The 17,294-nt window shown below is 43.5% G+C and overlaps 2 protein-coding genes across 7 annotated transcripts; both read left to right on the forward strand.

Moving 5' to 3' along the window:
• Positions 1-482: 482 nt before the first annotated feature.
• On the forward strand, positions 483-13,271 carry wacb (WW domain containing adaptor with coiled-coil b). Of its 6 annotated transcripts, none has more exons than XM_048248856.1 (13): positions 483-571; positions 1,402-1,435; positions 2,060-2,255; positions 2,686-2,777; positions 4,212-4,327; positions 4,622-4,740; positions 7,543-7,839; positions 9,010-9,132; positions 9,584-9,732; positions 10,404-10,504; positions 10,987-11,185; positions 11,488-11,615; positions 12,089-13,271. In XM_048248856.1, the coding sequence occupies exons 1-13, from the start codon at positions 504-506 to the stop codon at positions 12,156-12,158; spliced, it is 1,692 nt and encodes a 563-aa protein (XP_048104813.1). In that variant the 5' UTR covers positions 483-503; the 3' UTR covers positions 12,159-13,271. The 6 variants fall into 6 exon arrangements, with proteins under 6 accessions (XP_048104813.1, XP_048104821.1, XP_048104826.1 ...); XM_048248864.1 differs by having other exon boundaries at positions 2,063-2,255; XM_048248869.1 differs by lacking the exon at positions 483-571 and adding an exon at positions 578-1,132.
• An 816-nt stretch (positions 13,272-14,087) lies between these two features.
• bambib (BMP and activin membrane-bound inhibitor homolog (Xenopus laevis) b) lies at positions 14,088-16,866 on the forward strand. Its single transcript, XM_048255647.1, has 3 exons — positions 14,088-14,505; positions 15,187-15,471; positions 15,905-16,866. The coding sequence occupies exons 1-3, from the start codon at positions 14,430-14,432 to the stop codon at positions 16,330-16,332; spliced, it is 789 nt and encodes a 262-aa protein (XP_048111604.1). The 5' UTR covers positions 14,088-14,429; the 3' UTR covers positions 16,333-16,866.
• Positions 16,867-17,294: the final 428 nt, after the last annotated feature.

Genomic DNA, 17,294 nt, shown 5'->3' on the forward strand with positions numbered 1-17,294 from the left:
ATTGGCGCTGGCTCGGTAAAATGTCGGTTCGGCAAACACAAAACTCATCCGATACGTCATTGTAGGCCTATTGTAAGTCTTGGACATGACCATTTAGGAGATAGTTATATGCATTCAATGATTTATACACCCTCAGCTTCTTACTGAGGACACTCGGTTTTTCAATAATGTCCGGCCATTCAACTGATGGCAAATCTGTCTTTCCAATCACTGAAGGTATTGGGTCTGTCAGGATGGTCCCATCTGATAATGTCTTAGTTTTTTCAAATAATCCTCCCGATCACGTACAGAGTGTATGTACATATTGTGTTATTTCGTTACACATTTTAGCAAAGATTTTAGATTACTGTCTGATTTTAGCCGCCTCACTAGTACTATTCAAATAGCCGCCAAACCATACAGTCAGAGAGGGTTCAAGCGGAGCTAGTAGTAATCAAGGATCTTTGATACAGTCTATGATCCAAACGATTGTTTCTGCCTCCAGTGACATCACGCCCACCCGAATGTTTGTTTTGTTTTCACAACCGTTGCGAAGGGGTCTAGAGGACTTGCCTTTACCTTTTACACTAGTGTAACCTTCTAAAGCATATGTGACTTTATGTTGTGTGTGTGTGTGTGTGTGTGTGTGTGTGTGTGTGTGTGGCCATCTTAGCAAGTGTTACTTGGGTTACTTGTAGGTTAGGATAAAGTAGCACTATTTTGATTGCTGTTAGAAATGTCTGTCAATTAGCGTCGAGTATATTTTAGCCTACTGAATAAGATAACTTAAGTCGTTTCTGCGGTAGTTTACTAATGGACTCAATGCATTAGGGGGCACTACTCCCTTTGGCTGATATTTGCAAAGAGGAAGCTGCGTCTATGTCGATGTAGAGGTTGTCTCCATAGATAGGTCGTGCAGTGTGTAGGCAAATGAGAGATGGACTGTGCACTTCCGAGAAGCGAAGAAACGAAGCAGTGACACTAGCTATAGTCCTATTCTCTTTTGGTGAAATTAAGACAGATATCGAGTTGCTGAATATACGCTAACATAGACAAGCAGAATAGTTTCAATTCTTTCACCTCTACGCCCGCACACATATAATACGGCATTGATGGTAATGCATGCAAGGAAACCACCGAGATTCAGTGATGGGTAAACAACTCTTTAAATATGGGTTTCCCCCTTATCGCCGACTTTGCAAATGCGTAGTTGTAATTTCTACAAAATGATATGTTCCGACCTCCATTGTCACATCTTCAGATGAATCTATCATGATTTAGGAAGGTTTCAAAACAGCAGGTTAAGTTTGCTTGCTCGCGCTTCAGCTAACAAGCTTAGAACTAGCTTGCTAGTTCGCTAGCTAATCGTACAAATCTTGTTAAGTGTTCCTTAAACCATTAACTTTTATTTTGTCATTGCAGGTGCAGTGACCGAAGGGATTCGCAATCCTACCAAGTAAGTTCAGAAATATTTATTATTAAGTAGTCCATGAAAATAATAAACAGGCTTTTGTCGCTGCGCTAGCTAGCTAGCTAGCCAGTTGACGTATGTGTATGGGCGCAGGCTTTAGACGTTCACAGGCCTCTCTAATACAGCAAGACATTTTAACTAGTTAGTATAGATACATTTATCAGATCACCAGGATAGCATAGAAACTATAACAGCAGATATAGCCTTAGAATATGATATTTAAGTTTAACGTAATGGTTTTAAACTCATGTGGTAAAAGAGTTAATATGTCAGTTTGTAAGTTAAACAAATTATTTTCGAAGATGTAGCTGAATTCTTGACTACTTTGGTGAATGGGCCACTATTGACTTCCATAGAGTCGTTTTGCTCAATGTAATTCTCAACCCCCTGATATGAATAAAGCAGATGTACATGAAAGTCTAACAAAGTGCTATAAATATGATGGAGAAATTGACAAAAGATATTTTGTATTGATTGAGCAGTTGGTCCCCTTAATCCATAATCAATTTGGCAGGCATCTGAATTAGATAGGCCTATTTGATATGACTATTTTAAACAGTCTGAGATGGTGTCAGACAGTTTGTTACTAATGTCATTGTTGTACTTTAGCAGACCTACAAATACCCATTGAAGAACCACCCAGCCACTGATCAGCGTCACGAGAAAACAAGAGATGCATCAGATTCCACCCCACCTTGCAAAATGCTCCGCCGCTCTGATAGCCAAGACGGCAAACCTACCGATGTTGTAGCACTTAACAAGGCAAAAGCTGCCCACACACAGCGGCTACGAGAAAGGGATGGTGGTAAGTAGCAACATATAAGATTTAGAGTAGACCCACTACATGTTTCCCCATCTTCTCAGTCAGGTTGGCCTGTTTACACTTTATAGGCTTTTACCAAGACAATACATTTTGAAATGTGAAGTTCTGTTAATTGCATCTCATGTTCATATTCCAATAGCTTGGTATCACACCTAATCAAATAATAATTAGAATCTCTCCATGCATCTTTTGTACAGCAAAGCTTAGTATGCAGACCCATCTCAAAGTTGTCTATTGTGTTAGCTAGCTGTCCATCATTCTAACTATTGTTGCCCAATTTCAAACCTGTTTATTAAACTCCAATATACCACTATCCAGGCCAAAGCTGGGGACTTGGATGTCATGTATTTAGCAGGCAGGGTGTTCCTGAAAGACACTTCATATAGCTCTGTGCTTTTTTCCTTCTCTCCAGGAACCAGCTACTCCCCACAAGAGAACTCTCTTAGCCACAGCAGCCACCACGGATCAAACTCACACTCCCATCCAAGCAAAGCATCAGACATGGTATGGGCTTCGGGTGTGGATTATGCCTCTTGGGTGAAATGGTATTAGCGGCCGCTCTGCGGATGCATTTTAGACGTCAATGCTGGCAGAATGTGCATGACTATGCCCTAACCTTTATCCCAGCTAATGCTCTGGTTAGTCCTGTGAGCATGCCAAGTGTTCTGCAACGACACTGCTATTTGGCCCAGGCTGCCTTTAATGTCATTATCTGGAAAACTCATATAGGCTCTGACTTCCCTCTTGCTCTGTTAGTCCTCCAGCTCCAAGTACTCAACATGTAGTCAGTGTGACTTCTTCAAAGGAGTTTATTGTACTGAAGGGTATATAGCCTTGTAGGATTTGTTGACGTTGTTTGTGCAGACATGCACTTGTTGAAGCTGGCGAGTTTTGTGCAACTAACAGGCTGAAATGCAATCACATACGAGTCTGAATTTTGGTTTCTACACACAAAAACTGATCTGTGATCTTACCTGTCCTGCTGTGGATTAAATGGTTCAGATAGCTCCGTACGGACTCCCAGTATGTCCCAAACCACTCCTCCTGAGGGGTAGTCTTGCTCCATACTATTTTTGCAGTGGGGGAAATGTCTTTCATGCAGAAAGGGTTTGTACTTGCCTGCTGTATACTTGCTAATGCTAATTTAAGAGATACAAATGGAACCTAATCTAGCAGCTTCTGACTTGCCTTTAATTGCAGTTATGACCTGCCCTAGAGAATTTGGCTGTTAAAGATGCCGTCCATGATTTGGTTTCACTCATTAGCCAATCAAATCACTATTTGAGCTCCTACCTTGGGGTAGAGTCCGTTCCCTGTGCATAGGAACCATGACTGATGTAAATGCCAACATGGCCAAGGCAGGTTAAAGTGCTATTTTTAAATAATTAAAAAATAATTCAGCTTCTGTTTAAATTTGTTTAACATAAAAAAACTGCAAGTGAAGGTTGCAGAGGCTGACTACTGTCACTACAAAAGCCTTCTGGACAGATGAGAAGATTAAGGCTGAAAGCAATGCTGATTCTTTTCTCTTGTTTTAATGCTTCCTGATACCATCAGCTTAGTTTGTCAATAAACTTCAGTAGCTACTTTAGTAACTAAATAGCAATTCTGTCAGTGTCATTACCTTATGTACCTTATGTGAATGCAAGCAGGGAAAAAGCCCTAGGAACTGTGTACTTCTAGAGGTAGCCTCTCCAGTTAGTAGCTAGTAGAATTGTGTTCTTAGATATGTTGTCTGAATGTGCCTCATGACTCATTTGTGTGCACTTAATAATTTCTCCACCGGATTCTGTTACAAACAGCCCCGGTCTACCACTTGCAGGCAGTTGCATCAGATGAAAGATGAATATCAGAGATGTTTTGTTTCTGTGTCTGTTCTTCTTGTGTCTCACCCACGACCTGCTTTCCCTCCCCTCCCCTTCCCTTCCCTTCCCTCAGTCACACGAGCCTGCAGATGACTGGTCTGAGCATATCAGCTCCTCGGGGAAGAAGTACTACTACAACTGCAGAACTGAGGTCTCTCAGTGGGAGAAGCCAAAGGACTGGGTGGAGAGGTGAAGCAAAGAAAACCCTTCTTTGCCTTTTCTTTTTACTTTAGATTTTGTTTAGGAATAGTTGAGGCTTGTATGCCACACGCACATGAACATGGTGCCATACTCGGCCCTTCCAGTTGAGGGACTAATCTTATCTTTGTATATAGGGGAAGTATTGTATTTTAAGTATGCATGTTGTGCCTTATACAGAGCAGAGATGAATTTCATTATTTAGTGGGTATTTCTCAGCTGTCGGATCGGTAACCGAATAATGAAATATGAAATGCTGTGCTTTGTGCTGCGGTGCTACCGTAGGGAGCAAAGACCTAAAGAGGCCTCTAAATCGACGCCCACTGTCAATAGCTTTCCCAAAGACCGGGACTACAGACGAGAAGCCATGCAGAGCTCGGCCACCAGCGCCTTCTCCAGTACCAGTAAGAGCTGCTCTTATATTGACCCTGTGGCAAACATTTCGATCATTGTTTGAGTGCTACTGGACCCAGAGACCAAAAGGAGTGCTAGTAATGATTTTATGTCTGACTTGATGGTTTAACTCATTTCAGGTAATAGACTTGCACTTGACATGTAGGCTATGGATGTGTACTTGACTACTTGCTGTTTTTGCATAGACTGCCATTATTTGTTTCATATTAGTGTGGACCAGTCTAAAAATATGGTATTAGATGATTTGTTATGGTTGGTTCTATGTGCCCTAAAGCAAGCATCAAATAATGCACTGATACTCACAATTGTACTGGATGTGGTCAAAAGTGTTTTTGGTTGCTCAACTGTGGCTTGAGTTGAGAGAATCTTGACTGTTAATGATGACTTGAATTGGCCTTGGGCCTTGTTGCCCAAGGTCTGATCTCCAACCAAATAGTGTTAATTTTGTCACCTATTTTTTATTTAGTCTTAGTCTTAGTCTTGTGACGAAAAGTCCTTTTTAGTCTTTGTCATATTTAGTCATTCAAATATCATTTTTGTTAGTCAAGTTTTAGTCAACTAAATGTCTCGTCATTTATAGTCTAGTTTTAGTCAAAAGAAAACTAAAGCTATCTTATTCTCAGTCAGTTTTAGTCAAAACATTTTAGTCTTTTTTTATAACAAATTATTTCTGATTACCATTTCAGTCAAATAGTGTTTCACACATCTCAATTTTCTAACAATATTGTGTGTCCACAGGGCTACTTTCGACTGTTATAATTACTCATTCTGATTTTTTGTCAGTCAGTACATGCACAGGTAAGTCGAGCTACAGTTATAGCTCGGCTGGTATTTGGCCATATACAGTAAAAGATTTGACTGGACCACTGTCATGATCTTCATAGACCAGTGTTTCACAAAGTGTGGTCCGGGGACCACTGGTGGTCCATAAGCTATCCCAAGTGGTCCACGAGCAGGCGTGGTAAAATATAATATAGATGATTTGCAATATTGAACCAACTTGTATGTAAATTCAAACTGTTCTACAACACTGTCTATGTCAGATATGCCAGTTTAAATCATATGAATCCTCTGACACAATTAAACAAAGTGGTTCAGTGAGTATTGTGTAGGCTAATATACTGCTAGGTCTATTTTTTTTTAGCTAGGTGGTCCGTTTTTTATTGATTAGTTGGATTAGTTGATTAGTGGTCCTTCATCTGAAAAAGTTTGAGAAACACTGTCTTGGATCCAAGTATGAATGTTTTACTCCGCCACACTAGATGGCGATATGCGCCCAAACGCAACACAAACTCTCAATCTTAGCTAACTTGCTAGCGAACTTTCCATATTAGCTTACTTGCTAGCAAACTTTGCATCATCAGTGTAACTAGTTAAGTAGTTGACATTACTTGCTGAAAATTTTCGTATGGACATTCTGGGGGATGTTAATTTGTATATGTATGAGAGAAGCTTCAACTTCTGGGTATGTAGCATTGTGGCATAAAGCCTAACTCTGGCAGAAATCTCTGGTGTTCTTGTTCCATGTAGTTTTGTGCTGCAGCCACAGGGTTGCAGCAACAGCATGTAAACTAGCCTACAGGAAAGCTGCTGCGCATGAACCATGAACTCATTCGGAATATTTTGAAAAGGTAACAGCTATTCTGTCTTCTCATTTTGTAGACGAAAATGGAAGAGAAATTTTATCTTAGTTTTTATTTCATGCAAAACATTTTAGTCTAGTCTTTTTTAGGTCAACAATAATGCATCTTAAGATAGTCTTAGTCAGTGTTTCAGGACATTAGTGCAGTCTCGTCATCGTCTCGTCTTAGTCATGGAAAAAAAGGTTGTTGACGAACATTTTTCCTCTCGTCTCGTCTGACGAAATTAACACTACAACCAAAGAATGGGCATCTGGGTGTCAATCCTACACAAACTATTACTGGTATTAACTGAAATGGCCAGTATTCACAACCTTTAGTTATCCAGGATCTCCAGAGAATGTTGGTAGATTCATTACTACGAGACCCTGCTTCAAATTCACTACAATACCTAAAATAGGCCTTAAAGGAGAATTCCGGTGTGATATAGACCTAAAGTGTGTTGAAACATGATACAGAGTGTGAACGTATGTCTCATAGCCCATCTTGGCTTGTCCCCTGCACTCCAAAATCTGGCGCTAGTTAGCCGATGCTACCAACAGCTTTTTCAATGGTGGTGCTTCGGCATCGGGCTAGCCATGGAAATAAATTAGTTTTACACCATTTACGAGGCAAAATGTATCTCCACACTTCATTGGTAGACTTCCGAGGGCCCTGACATTTAAAACGAGACATTGAGAACTTTGAAAAAGCACTGGTAGTTTACTTACAAGACGATTTATACAGACAGTATCTTCACGAAGTTTAGCGTTTGCAGCCATCTTGAATTTAGTCACGATAAATTCGAAATGACGAGTGAGAATGAACAGGTATGATGAGGGATCAGATTCCAAAAATAATTCCGTGGAAATGCATGGATTCCAGTTGCTGCTACTGGAAGAAACTATTCTCCTTTAACAAAAATGACATAGTGTTTTTTCTGTCTGTGTAGAGCAAGACCCAATTTTTAAAATCACACATTTATGGGTACCCTACTTTTGGTTGATTAATAAGATTAATGTGGTTGGTTGACATGATGATGATGATGGTTGTTGTTCTTCATCAGAGGTTCAACATCTATGCTCTTCATTTTTGTCAGACACTCGGTGATCACACTAGTGCTCAGCCTGTTGAGCCTTAACTGAATGTTTGTGCTGTTTTGCCCTTCACCAGAGAGTGCTGCAGGTGACAACCCTGCCAGCCATCCAGCTTCATCCCAGTCCTCCTCTTCCTCGTCTACATGCACCTCCTCCAGTGCTGCTCAGGGCATGAACCCCTCCAGTTCTTCTTCCTCCTCCTCTGTCCCTGCCTCCTCCTCCTCTGCCTCCTCTTCCTCGAGTGGCTCGGTGGCAGTGTCCTCCAGCGCCGCCCTGCTGCAGGACCCAGCTCTGCTCCGGCAGCTGCTGCCCGCGCTGCAGGCCACGCTGCACCTCAACCACGCCAACGTGGACGTGGGGAAGCTCAATGAAGGTAAGGCCTTCCCCGGTCATCCTCCTCATCTCCTCTGACCATGTCCCCAGGCTGTTGGGGCTCCCTAGCCATCTCTGACCATGTCCCCAGGCTGTTGGGGCTCCCTAGCCATCTCTGACCATGTCCCCAGGCTGTTAGGGCTCCCTAGCCATCTCTGACCATGTCCCCAGGCTGTTAGGCCTCCCCAGTGTGTGATGATGGGTATAACTGAGGGTTTGTTTACTCCCAGTTTTTATGTAACAGCCAGAGAGAAGGCTCTCCAAATGAGACGATTGCTCCTTTAGTGGCTTGCTGACAGTTCCCTCCTCTATGTGTTGTTCTTGATGTTTTAATGAGATCTCAGACGGCAGTCTCCAGCCTGTCTGGCTTCTCTCTCCTACGGGGATGTCCCTCTGCTACCCTGATCAGCTTGATAATGCTGCTCTTAGTTGGTCTGCTGCTCCTGCTCTCTCGGCCTCTGCTCTCACAACCCTCAGCCGGTATATGCACCGTGCTTTAGTCCGAAGCAAGGAGATGCAGACAGGAACGAAGCTTAATTGACAATCTTACTGTATATTTATGTCCATGTGGGCAGACACACGTGAGCTCTATTCTCCATCTGCATTCATGGTTTCCTTAAAGAGATGACTTATCCTCAGCAGCCTTCTTTGCTTCATAGCAACAGTGCATGTTATATAATTTAGGTGACTCACAATGTTTCGTCTGAGGAGGCGTTTATTTTCTTGTTCTGAATGCGTTTAAGTTTAATTAGTCTCTGCACGTAGTTCTGAATAGAAAGTGTTTGCATAGTGTGGCATGCTTTAACCAGCCATGTTAAAATGGAGCGGTTTAAAAAAAAAAAAAAAAAAAGAAAACGTTGTCTGATGGAAATGAAACAGAAACAAACATGTATGTAAGCGACATTTCACAGACTGTTTATATAGCGTTTGCCATAAATGAATTAGCCATCACTTTAATGATATAAAAATCCGTTCAAGAAAAAGAAATGACCCAATTTGAAATGTTTCACAGACTTGGTTCTCTCTGAACAGAGGTAATTGCTGTCCTCCCTGCCTCCTTATGGCTTTTCGTGTCCAAAGCTGCCTTGAGAATTAAGTCTGAGTGTCTGGATTTGTGTGTGTGTGTGTGTGTGTGTGTGTGTGTGTTTTTTGTCTTGTTTCCCTTTTCTAGTTCTCACCGCCGCTGTCACACAAGCTTCCTTACAGTCTATGCTTCATAAACTTCTCACTGCTGGACCGTCTGCTTTCAACATCACTACTCTGCTTTCCCAAGCTGCGCAGCTCTCCACACAAGGTATGGCCGCAGTCCGAGTCACTTCCCCTCCCACTCCCACTCCCGCCCTCACCGGCCTCTGCAGACCTAGATGCTATAGGCCCCTCACTGATGCTTCTGTCACAGTACATGGTGGTCATCATGGTTTGGAAATGTTGGTTGTGTTCATACACATGCACCATCTGGCAGTCTACCCAGGAGATGTTTCTTTTTTAAATTCCATTATGAAAGCCTGTCCCACCCCCTTCCCATTATTAACTAACGCACCACTCCATACCCATCCCTACTCTAAAGTCTCTGATTTCTTGAAGGCCTCTGAACCTATCTAAGCCCTCACAGCACACAGCATATATGTTTACATTCATCCATACTGTTGCATGTTGGTATTTAGTGACTAAAGGAAGTCTGAATTAAATGTTTACGACCCCCTCCACCCACCCCCCCCCCCAACACTTTCCTCGCTACCTTGCAGCTCAAACGACAACCCAGTCCCCGCTGTCACTGCCGTCAGATGCCTCGTCTCCAAGGTCGTACGTGTCTCCGCGGGTCAGCACCCCTCAGACCAACGCGGTGTCCCTGAAGCCCCCCCTGGGTGCCGTGGGCCTGTCCTCCCAGCCCAAGGTGAGCCGCTCTGGGCCCGCCAGTGCCTCCACCAGACCTGCCTCCAGGAGCCAGACTATTCAGCAGTTTCAGATGTCCTTAAACCAGTGTGGACATTTTTTGTTTTTCTCTGGTGTTAAGGGCCATCCACATTGTCAACCGTGTGGACTTCTGTAACTTAAATGATAATGAGCGTCCATACTGACCAGCGATAAAGAAAGCTCTGTTCTGTAATGGAATTCTGATTCTCTGTGAGCATTCACAGAATCACTCTGAAAGAGATGCACAGCTACAGTGTATTGTTCCTTGGTCCTACTCATTATAGTTACCACTGACCGCGTGGACAGGCCTTTTCACTATATGTGCAGCTGTAGCTTAACTAGAAAGGAAATGTAAGGAATGTATGGTTCTGCAGCTGGTGATATGCTAATTGTAAATGGTTTAGTCTTGAACAGGTCGCCCCCATGGTACTGTCCTTAGGTGTCCATAGACTGAATCTCAAGTAGTGTATTCTATCCATAATTGTCATTTAGTGTTGGACGAGGTCTGGCGGTTTGAGACTTGGGACCTTTGCATGGGCTGAGTGAGCTCACGTGTTCCGCTGTTGGATGGAGTAGTGTTTATAAAGAGCTTACATTTAAAGACCGGTTGCCAAATTCATGCATGATCTCTCTTTCCATCCCCGGTCTCAGGTTAATGCGTCGCTGGTGAAGCCAGGATCTGCCGCACCACAGGCCTTTACCCCTGCCGAGAAAGCCCTGGAATTAGAGGACCCACGCCTGCACCGACAGAAGTATGTTTTAAACATATGCATAAATATGATAATATATAACTGTGGTATATGTGGTTTTTAGTTTGAAATTCTCAAATGGTGTTTTGAGTTTAAAAACACGTCTCGGTCCAAAATCTTTTGCACAGTAGGGGGTGCCAGAGCCATTTAGCAGTGGATTTGCTTGCAGTTGATTAGTGTGCAGCACCATCTGTTGGTGGCCTGTGGAAATCGCAGGCTTGATGTGCAGAGGACACAAAAGTCAGATTTTCCAATGAAATGTGGTCTTAGGAATCTCTGTGGCAATCAGAAACTTGCAGGAAGAACCCACTGAAGTTTTCAGTCTCGTTAGAGTGTGTTAGTCATGATGATTACTAGTAGTTATTACTAGTTTGATCAGGTTTTAGAAAAACTTTGTTTAGGGATTAACTGCCATATGGCTATTGATGGAGGTTTGGCCTATGTATGTATATGGTCTTAAATTGTTTTTCTCTCTCCCTTTCCAGTAGTCAGGGCAGCACCTCGCCGGGGTCCAACCATGTGGCCAGTGGAGCGTCCATGGGCAGTGGTGGTACTGGAACACTGCCCATCAGCGCGGGCCCTGGCCGGCCTCAGAGTGGCTTCACGCCTTCGCTGGCCACCCACTTCAACGAGAATCTCATCAGACACGTGCAGGGCTGGCCGGGGGAACACGTGGAGAAACAGGTACACAAGTCAGCCTCAGGGTGGCCGATGGACAGGCTACCGCAGATTGGGTTAAACATGACGTGTGTGTCATTAGGCAGGTCTGGAAAGCCATACCATTTTAAAACACGCTCCCCTCCAGATGAGAAATGGCCGAAGTTCCTTGGTAGTTGTTATTGTAGTATTAATTGTATGGTCATAGTTAATTTCATATCATGTTGTCTGTGGACTCATTTGAGATGCTAGTCATTGCCCAGGGAGATGGAAGTCCTGTTCATGTGAGTGACTGTGGATTATACGACTCGTCTGTCTGTCCACTCCAGGTGGCCCGGCTGAGGGAGGAGGCCCACAACATGGGCAACCTGTACATGTCGGACATCTGCACTGAGCTGAAGAACCTCAGGTCTTTAGTGCGTGTGTGTGAGATCCAGGCCACACTCAGAGAACAGAGGTGAGACTCCATCCACTGGTAAACCCTGCATAAGGCTGGCTGCAGACAGCTGCTCGAGCCGCGCTGAAAACGTGTGCATGCTAGAAGTAGAACCGGCGCCTATTTTTTTTCACGCGACACACAAGTGTGTTAGAAGCGTGTCCATTCAAAAGAGACAGGGAAGAGATGTTTTAATAGGCAGAGGGGCTGCCGCAGCGCCGCGTCAGACACGTTTCTGGTGTGAATAGAGATAGAAAACGCCCGACAGCCGCCACACAACTGACACGCAACAGACACGCCACGCCTGCAGTCTGCAGCCGGCTTAAGAAAGACCCATCTGGGTTAAACATACAAAACCCCAAGACGATTGAAAATTGCAGTTGATTGTTAGTGAAAACATTCTCACTGTTTTTATATATTGAGATGTTTTAATATTATTTTTAAGACGTCAGATTTGGAATATAAACAAAACTCTTCTATTTTTTTTTTAACAGGATTCTCTTCTTAAGACAACAAATCAAGGAGCTGGATAAGATGAAGAATCAGAACTCCTATATGATTTGAGGGGCCTGAGGGGGTTAGTCACAAAACCAGGCTTTGTGACAACAGAAATACACACACACACACACACACACACACACAAACCAACACCAACACACACCCCACAGAGCCTGTGAGCTCGGCTTTTTAGTGCTTTTGAGCACTCGAGTCCAGCGGCAGGGGAGATCTGTTAGTCAAGGCTGCTGACGCTCCAGGAGCAGAGCCAAGAGTGAGAGACAGAGAGAGGACCACTGGTGGCCATCCTGAGGCCCAAGCTCCGAGCCCCAGTATCAGCAGAGCAGCCAGCGCACCCGACCCCTCCTCCCCACAACCCTGCGCTAGAGCCAGGACTTGACACGCCGGTGTGCTGGGCACTGCCGTGCTGCCTACTGCCCCCTAATGGTTTCCTCAAACACAGCAAATCCATGCCTGCTTGCCCCTGCGCTTTCTCTCATATTCCGCTCCAACTGAACCTCTTACTTTTGTTCTTTTATTTGTTTGTTTGTTTTAACTTCTAAGCTTCAGAGAACTGCCTTGGGGCCAGTGAGTTTCATTCCTTATGTACAGTTTCTAACAAGAGTTGAGTTAATAAAAAAAAAAAAGAAGCAAAACAGAAAAAAAAAAGTTGGATCTGTGAAGCGTACAGATCTGGGATGTTGTAAAAGCATTTGCACACGTGTAACTGCATCTGCCGGAGGCAGTGACACATAATGCCGCTGGGCCCTTGGTAGAACAAGCCTTGTGAGGTCATCAGCATGCGCCAATGGAGTTGGGGAGGGGAGGCGTTGTGGGTCCAAACAGCTCTGCCTTTGCATGGAACATCAAAGATATCATGCACTTTTTTTTCTTTGCCTGGGAAGTCATTATTATGTGGGTGTCTCCAGAAAAGTCGGATCTCATTTTTCTATATGATGAGCAGGAGGTATACGGTCGTGGAATTGTGTGGCGTAGGGGCTGCTCCGTATACATGTCTTGTGTAGTCCCTGCACTCACCATCTTTCCCCTCCCTCTCACCTGATGAGTGCTGTGATGTCAAGCTCCCACCAGCCACAATGCATTAGACTGATGGAATGGGAAGAAGGGCATAGCTTTGTATATGGTTTCTTAAATATATGAGAATAAAAGACTATTCTAACATATGTCTGTCTTGGATTTATTTATAAATACTTCTGATCCATAGGGTCTAAAGTTGTCTGTGTTGAAAGCTTTGCAGATGCACATGGTCAGATTTAAACCTTATGTAGGCTATGTTTACTGTTTATGAATACAAGGTAGTTTTTGCAAGGTACAATTTAGCAGCCTAAAATATACTAAAATGTGTGATGTTTTAAGCAACTGCGCCACAAATAGATTATAAACGGAAGGAAACCTAGACTTCAGTGCTATTTCTATAGCTCATTGTCGTTCCCTGCACATATCCATAATTATAAACTCCTTGGAAACCTGTTAACCTTAAGAATTTAGTAGTCTATTATCTATCAGTTGGCTACCATAGATGCTTTATCTTAGGACTACACAGCTTTTCAAGTGACTCAATAAATGATGTGCACGCTTGCAATGCAGAAAGTTACAATGCACTGATTGTTGTCTTTCAGACCACTGTTGTTGGAAAAGGTATTTTGAAGAATAGACTAAATAGGCTACTATGACTATCATACCATTCTTCAGCAGATTGTAGAAAAGGAGTCAACTTCTTAACAGTTTCAGTTTAACTGGGTTAATTTTGCATGTTTTGTTATTATTATTATTATTATTATTAAAGGCACGAAAGAAATAATTGTAATTTCCATTAGGGCATTGAAGCAAGATTATGAAAACGACAAACCCATTCATGCAAATGGCAGTATGCATCATCCAATGAATTTCTTGGAAGGCGGAGAGTATGACAAGCAGGTTCTGAAGTAGGCTACGCGCAGACGTTGCGCTCTGCCGAGCTCTCCTTATTTTGCACTAATGCCACGGAAGTACCAGGACATTAACGGGGATACAGCTGTGGATCTAACAAAGACGTCTAACAAAACGCATTTGTGAAGATGATGGATGCGACGGAGCTGTGGACTACTCACTGAGCTATTGAAAATGGCTACATTGTAACGTTGGAGAGACATTTCTTACAACGAGCTAAAAGTTAACGAGTCTCAGTTTCTCCAGGGTCGATGTGATATGATTGTAAAATGTCATACACAGTTTGTCTTGGATGTTTGCTGTTTGTGTAAATCAACACTAACCTTAGCAACGGGCCATATTCATACAGTTTGGATAAAGGAAAAGTCTTTGAAACAAAACATTTGACTAATGGATCGGCATTTCAGTATCGTTTCCATGTGGTTACAACTGGAACTTTGTGCGTTGGCTGTTCTTCTGACGAAAGGTTCGTCTTGGATAGGCTACATCATAGCCGTTTGATGTCCACATATATATCTTGTTTTGTTGCCTTGCACTTACACTGTACACAGTTCAACACTGTTCACATAGGCTTACTTTAAGATTAATGATAAGACAAGCTTTTCATCCCACTGTCGGTGAAGGCTAATGGATTCCTGTCCTGCAGTTCATAACATAGCGCAGTTGTTGCTGATGGGTCTGTGAAGTCTGCAGTAGGCTATGTAGTGAGGCTTAGCCTATTTAAATTTGTGTAGGCTAGTCTATGTCTTATCCACATTCTTTATGGGTTACTCAAACCATGTATAAAAGAATCATGAATTGCATAGGCCTATAAGTTATTACTTTTGTATGACAGGGTCCACTTTTTAAAATCGAACTATTCTAAACAGTCCATCAGCACATGATGGTCTTGTAAATGAGCCTTTATGAGCTGATAAAGTAGAGCTCATTCAAATTAAATTTGCATGTTCTATTGCCTACTGTTTTCTTTGTAGTATGGCTTATCCGTTTTTAAGGTTCTTGCTTTGAATAATGTAATATAATTATTCATTAATGTAATAATGTAAATAATATAATTATTCAGTGTGCAATTCCATGTGCTTGAAAACTGGTTGCCTTAGTCTATTTATACTTAAATGTGTTTTTTCACCATTGAATGGTCTCGCAGGTGAAATAAGGTGCTACTGTGATGCTCCACACTGTGTGGCCACTGGCTATATGTGTAAGTCCGAGGTGAACGCCTGCTTCACACGGAGTTTAGACCCGAGCAGCCCGCGCTCCCTGCTCTCCCACGGCTGCTACGATCCTCTGCTCAACTCGGACGACGTGTGTCGATCCGACGGCGCCTTTGACACGACGGGCCGGGGCTTCTCCGTACTGGAGTGCTGTCACGAGGACATGTGCAATTACAGAGGCCTTCAAGACCTGGCCTACGGCAGAAGAGAAACTTTAGGTATGGATAAATGTTCTGTTTTGAAGCACTTGGTTATGCTTATCTTGTATGTGAGGCCTTTCTTGACCTTTGTAGAAACAGAAGTGAAAAAAAACGTGTAACCATGAGACAGAATGAGTGGAGTAAATTGTAATGGCCACCTGGTTTTCAAAAATCATGCTTAATTGACCTGAGTAGAATTTTGACAGGTCAGCTGTTAACTTCCATTCTCATCTATCATGTTTTAAGTGTAACATCAGGATCACACACATACTCTGCCTTAACTGCAGTTCTCTCAGCAGCAGGCCCTTTTTACTTCTTTTCTGTTTGACCCTATGATCCTCTCCTCTCTTCTCTTGCTTGTAAAGTTTTGTCTCATGGCCCTCGTAGTGTTCCCCAGCCCTGATCCCTGTGTGTGCTTTTCTCCAATCTGACTTTGCTCTCTCCACCCCAGACCGACGGGATCGGCACCAGCAGTCGGAGGGCGGCGGTCGTCACCTAGTGGCGCGTGTCCAGGAGGCGCCATCCAGCCGGGAGGTGTGGTTCCGGGCGGCGGTTATCGCCGTGCCCATCGCTGGAGGGCTCATCCTGGTGCTGCTGATCGCTCTGGCGCTGCGCATGCTGCGCAGTGAGAGCCGGCGGCTGCGGCAGCAGCGGCGTGAGATGCTCTCGCGCCTTCACTACAGCTTCCACGGCCACCAGCTCAAGAAGGGCCACGTGGCCAAGCTGGACCTTGAGTGCATGGTGCCCGTCACGGGCCACGAGAACTGCTGCCTGACCTGCGACAAGATGCGGCAGTCGTCAGAGCTGGCCGGCGAGCGCCTACTCTCGCTGGTCCACTGGGGGAAGTACGGAGGCCGGGGCAAGATGGAGTTTGTGTGATGTTTTTTTTTTCTCCCCAAAACATCATGATGATAAAGCTCCCTGGTAGACTGAGACAGGACTTGTCACATCTCTGGCAGTTCAGAAAGAGAAAAAACAAGGACGACAAAAACTTTGAAGTTCTGAGCATTTTAACCGTGTGGTTAAGGCTTTTTAATGGCACTTTATACTTGAAAACACAAGTTGGATCAACAGTGGAGGAGCTTGGGCTGTGGCTCATATAGAAGTCAACTGTACAGTAGCTGAATCTGCCTCTGTAATCACTGAAGGAGTCCAAAATTACAGTTGTAAAAATTGCACTTTTTATGAAAAGAAAACTGTAGTGTTTTGCTTTAAGGAAATGACTAGACACTGACTGGCTGCAGAACACAAGGAGACTCCAGTTCCATTAGAAAAAAAAATGAGTTGCTTCTATGTGTGCATCCGTTCCTATGTAATATCTTCAAGTTGATCTCTGTAAAGATTTCTGTGTGTGTGTGTGTGTGTGTGTGTGTGTGTATATATATATATATACATATATAATATGTCTGAAAAGAGTGCTTGAGTTTGTTGCAGAGCTTTTTGCATTTCCCATAGTAACCTTTCCCTCTTCTTTCAATAACCATGCTCCACCACATCATCATGTAATTAATTTCCATGACGACATGGCTGTTAGCTGTTAGCTGGCTTCCAAAATAGTTTGGGAGTGTCCCTTATGCTCGCTTAAAAATATTGAACATGCTGAGGGGGTGGTCCTCTGCCAACTGCATCTGGTTATTCACAGTCTCTCTCTCTCTCTCTCTCTTACTTACACTCACTCACACACACACACTCACACGTCAGACAGAAAGACTCTCATTTACATACACTGTCTCGGTGTGCCTCAGCTGGAGTACTGAGCTCATTAGAGGCCCTGTGGGGTGTGCAGGAGTAGTATGGAAGCTATTACACTGCTGTCTTGTTTTACAGTAGCGCTACATGTC

The sequence above is a fragment of the Alosa alosa genome, chromosome 1 (genome assembly GCF_017589495.1).
Source record: "Alosa alosa isolate M-15738 ecotype Scorff River chromosome 1, AALO_Geno_1.1, whole genome shotgun sequence".
NCBI classification, from domain to species: Eukaryota; Metazoa; Chordata; class Actinopteri; order Clupeiformes; family Clupeidae; genus Alosa; species Alosa alosa.